This window comes from Octodon degus, unplaced genomic scaffold (assembly GCF_000260255.1).
Source record: "Octodon degus isolate 3935 unplaced genomic scaffold, OctDeg1.0 scaffold00244, whole genome shotgun sequence".
In the NCBI taxonomy this organism is placed as follows: Eukaryota; Metazoa; Chordata; class Mammalia; order Rodentia; family Octodontidae; genus Octodon; species Octodon degus.
The window spans coordinates 1,001,432-1,006,630 of NW_004524820.1; the positions used below are offsets into that span (position 1 = coordinate 1,001,432).

The 5,199-nt window shown below is 38.9% G+C and overlaps 1 protein-coding gene across 1 annotated transcript in view; it reads right to left on the minus strand.

Moving 5' to 3' along the window:
* Positions 1 to 5,199, minus strand: part of Tstd3 (thiosulfate sulfurtransferase (rhodanese)-like domain containing 3) — a 15,017-nt gene that overhangs the window by 8,256 nt on the left and 1,562 nt on the right. The window contains exons 2-3 of the mRNA XM_023706165.1: positions 472 to 808; positions 3 to 62 (exon numbers count right to left, since the gene is read on the minus strand). Coding sequence (XP_023561933.1) covers positions 3 to 62; positions 472 to 808 — 397 coding nt within the window. The remainder of the gene's footprint in view (positions 1 to 2; positions 63 to 471; positions 809 to 5,199) is intronic.

Genomic DNA, 5,199 nt, shown 5'->3' on the forward strand with positions numbered 1-5,199 from the left:
GTTTCTTCTCTGAAAATTCATAGGTTGCCCATTCCTTCCATCCTCCAGCATAGTGTTTAGCACTGAAAATATATATCAAATGGTTGTGTTACTTAACATTTTCTCTTGTTAGATAACAGGAAGTTGATAAGAAATTTAGAGATAATGTAACTACTCACTGTATTATTTAGATTCTAAGCCTATTTAAATAATTGTGATGCTTCTAAGTAAGATGACAAGTTATACGCTTTTTTGTCTCCTTATCCTGCCTTTATGAATGGTAACTATAAGGCTGCCGTGGTGGAGGGTGTTTGTGTGTGGTGCTGGAGGATGAACCCCAGGCTCTGTGCATGCTTAGCGCATGCTCTACCACTGAGCTATATTCCTTGCCCCAAGAAATCCTTAAGTGCATCAAGAAAAACGTCATTAAATGAATATATGAGAAACATTTCAGCACACAATCTTCAATCCACTTTTTGTTCATCTACATACCTGTTAAAGCCCAGAGATCTTGCTGTGTCCAGAGCCTCCTTGCTTCTTACTCTCTCTCCCGCTAAACAAGAGAACACCAGACTATCTGACTTGGATGGCTTGGCTTCGCAGTACTTCTCCTCGAAGTCTCTTGAGTTCATCTGTAGGGCTTCAGTTACTTCATGTAAGGGTATATTGATAGATCCAGGGATTTTTCCATGTTCCACAATTTCCCATTTCTCTCTAACATCAATTAACATAACACTTTTGGAGCTCAATAGGTTTTTAAGTTCCTTGTAGGTGACATCCTTAGAAACAGTACATAAATTATGGCAACTTCCCTTTATTGACTTCAAATCTGTGAGAAAAAATAAAATAACACTATTTTCAGATAGGCATGGTGGCAATACCTGAAATGCTAGCACTCTGGCAAGCTAAGGCGAGGATCAAAGATTCAAGTGCAGCCTAGACAATTCAGTGAGACCCTGTGTAGTAGAGTACTTGCCTAGCATGAAAGAGGCCCCACGTTCAGTCACCAACCCTGGGGGAGAAATGTGAACAGAGTACAGAAAAAGAAATTTTTCCACTTATCTCCATATCCAGACTCTGAACAGAAAGATCTAAGCTGTTCCTTTGCCACCATGCTTGATGGCAGACCTGCCCACCCCATATTCTACTTTCTGGAAGCCCTTTATTAAGCAAGAGCTTATAAATATATATTAAGACTTTGATAACAGTTATGGAAATAATTTGCTAATCTTATTCCAACCAATTGCAAAGTTAAGAACTTTTAATTTTTGGCTGCCAAGCCAGCCCTACCCTCAGGACGCACTGAGACATTGAGATTGGATGTGCTGGTGCGTGCTTATAAACCCAGCACTTGGGAGGCTATAAATAGGAGGATCACTACGAGTCTGATCTATGCAGTGAGACCCTGTACACCCTACCCTACATTTAAAAAAAAGAAAGAAAAAATTTAATTTCATCCTCTTTTAAGCAAAGGGGGAGGTAGGGAACTCATGTTTTAAACTACATGTGGGGTCAGCAAGATAGCTCAGCAGTCTAAAGCGCCTGCTTAGGCAAGCTTAGGCAGGGGCAGGGGACCGCTGTTCAATCCCCAGCACCACATACCACTCCAGCCTCGCCTGCAAGGCGGGCTGAGCTAGCAATAAATAAATAATAAACTACATGTGTAACTGCTAAATGGTGAGGTTTCTATCTCTGTTAAATAACTGGTAACATAATACAGTATTGGATAACAGCTCACAGGCAAAATCTATACTACAGGCTGACAAAAAGGATATAGCAGAATAAATACATGAAGCAGGGAGAAAGGATCCTCTTCCTCATATCAGGGTCCCACTTGGTAAATGCAGAAGAAATGATGGAAAGTCATGAGCAGACACTCCAGTATCAACTGTTGCTTTGATAGGTCTAGATTTAATAGGTAGAACTGTGATGAGAAATAGGATAGTATTTGTCCATGAGATGTTTACTAACTACAAAAGGAGGAAATTGAGATCCCACTTGAATAAGCGATTCAAAAACTCCACTGGTAGGGGCTGGGGACATAGCTCGACTGTTTAAGCGCCTGCCTGGCAAGTGGAAGTATCTAGGTTCGATACCCAGCACCACATGCCTAGCCAGCCTTGCCCCTGGGCACACAGAGACTGTCACTGAAACCAGGAGTGGTGGTGCATGCCTGTAACCCCAGCACTGGGGAGGCTGAAAACAGGAGGATCACTACAAGTCTGAGCTACGCAGTGAGCCAAAAAAAAAAAAAAAAAAAAAAAAAAAAAAAAAGATTTGACATGTCCAGCATTTTGGCATTTTACAAAGGAAGACTGATCTTTGTTCTTGTGGTAGATTTAGTGTTCTGAAAAAGCAGAGAAAGGAGAAAAAAGAGATCACAACATACCAACTGTGAGAATTCTGTGCCTGGGAAAAGCAGAATTTCAAATTAATAGGAAAAAGATTTCATTTGCCACTACTTAGGAAAGAACTTTAGGTAAAATTACCTATTCCTTATGTTTAAATTCCAAATTTAAATCTGAAAGCTAACACCTTAAAAGTACTATGAGTACTTTTTTTTTTTTTGCGCGGTACCGGGGATTGAACTCAGGACCCTGCGCTTGCCAGGCAGGTGCTTATTCTACTGAGTTATCTCCCTGGCCCTATGAGTGCTCTTAATAGTGGATAAGTGGATAACTTTCTTGGAAAAGGAGGCCATGCTACATGAAACAAAAAGTAGAAATCATAAACAAAAGTGCTAAATTTATAGACAGAAAATGTACAATAACAATTTGAAAGCAACGAGTAAGCAAAAGATTAGTATTAATAGAAAGGGCTCACACAAATAACAAGGAAAAGAACAAAAATCCCAATAGGAAAACAGTGAAAATATGTGAGCAGGGAATTGATATGAGGAAAAGCTGCCCAATTCCATAATAAATTAGGAAAATACAAGAGTTCAACAAAACTGTATCAGCTTTCTAAAAGTTAAAAATACTGGTAATATTAAATATTAGGGGATGAAGAGATGGTTACTTTCAGGATTGTATAATTTAAACTTTTGATTTAGCAGTAACATTTTAAGTATGCATATCTTTATGACCTCATGATTTTACTTTTAGAATTCTACAGGAATACCAGTATGAATGAATACAGATAGAGGTATAAAGATGTTCATTAACAGAACTCTTATAAAATTTTTTAAAAAGTACAAAGAAGCTAGAAATCTAACAGTAAAGGAATAGTTACAACTGGTAGATTTATACGGTGGAATTTATACAATGGAATTGTCCAAAGTAAGGTATTAAATGAAAACAAAAAAAAAAAAAACTAGCTGGAAAACTGTAAACCTAACATTTTCAAATCTCTCAGGTCACAATGTCCTTAGTGTGTTAGTAATTTATTTGTAGTATTCATAGGTCAAGAGAAACACATAGCAGTACCATTTATTAGGTCCAATAATTAAGAAAAGTCAAAAGCAAATTATAAAGAAAACCAGACACTCTGCATTTTCATTTGTCATTCTCTATGATAACAACAGAAAAATGAACACATAATAGTTTAAAGATACAGGCTTCCAGCAATTCCACTAAGTATGTACTACAAAGAGTTGGAAACAGGGGCTTCAAGGGCTGGGGATATAGCTCAGTGGCACAGCACCCGCCTGGCAAGCATCAGGTTGTGAGAATGATTGCTGGTACCCCACACACAAAAAAGAAAGGAAGGAAGGAAGAAAGAAAGAAAGGAAGAAAACAGAGTCTTCAACAGGTATTTGGACACTAATGTACCCAGACTATCCATAGTAACCAAAAGTTGCAGAGAACCCACGTGTTCATCAAGAATGGATGGACAGGGGCTGGTGAGATGGCTCAGTGGTCTAAAGCACCTACCTCGAACAAGCTTAGCAAAGCACAGGGACCGCGGTTCAATCCCCAGCACCACATGTCGCCCCACCCCACCCCCTGGTGGGCTGAGCTGGACACACACACACAAATACATAAATAAATAAATAAAATTAAAAAAAAAAAAGACTGGCTGGACAAGCAAAATGGGGTAAACAGATACAATGAAATATTCAGCCATTAACGCAGGAACAAAGTTCAAGACACATACTACAGCATGGACAACACTTGAAGACATTATGCTAAATAAAATAAGACAAAAAGTACAAACATGATTCATCTATATGAAACACCTAAAATAGACAAACTGAGAGGTTTCCAGGAGCTGTGTGGAATAGGGATAGGGAGTTAATGTATAATGGCTATAATTTCTGTATGAAGTGAAGAAAAATTGGAAAATAGTAAGTGGTAACAGATGGCTAGGCATGGTAGCACACACCTGTAATCAATCGCAGCACTTGGGAGGCTGAGGTAGGAGTATCATTTCGAGTTCAAGACCAATATGGGCTACAAAGTGAGCCCAAGGCCAGCCTGAACTACATAGTGAGACCCTGTCACAAGAAAAGGGGGGGTGAGGACTATACGACATTGAGCATGTAATTCATGCAACTGCATTCGACTCTTCAAATAACAAATTTTATAATGCATATATTTTAGCAGAATAAACGTAAAAATAAAAATAGATGTTTTCTCATTTATTTTAGATTTTAAACAGTTGGTTCAGTTTTGTCTACAAAATTAAGTTTTTAAAACACCTGGAATCAAACTATTTCGGAGTGAGCAGGCTATTTCTCATTGTTAGTAACTGGAAGGGCACAGTGTACAGGATATCACTAGTGATAAAGAATGTTCAACTCACTTCTGGCCTGTAGCCAATAGAAAGCAAAATCGCAACAGGGAGTAATGTGAAACTAAATCAAAGATAGTTATGCTTCTGCTGTAGAGTCATCAAACTAATATTTAACTGTCTATAATTCAGCAATAAAAGCTGGGCATGGGTGGCACACCGCTGTAATCCCAGCACTCAGAAGGCTAAGGCGGGAGGATCATTGCAGCTCGGACTACAAAGTTAGCTAGCTCCAGGCCAGCCTGAACTGCATAGTGAGACTCTGTCTTAAAAAGACTAAACGATAGATAGATAGATAGATAGATAGATAGATAGATAGATAGATAGATCGATCGGTAGATCTATCAGCAATACTTGGGAGGTGGGGTGAAGGATTAATGAAGACTGGATGTCCTGCTTTTCCACTTGATGAGCAAAGCCCTGAAGCAACCACATTTCCTTGAAGAGGCTCAGCACTGCCAAACCTCTCACAGTATGCATCTCTTCATA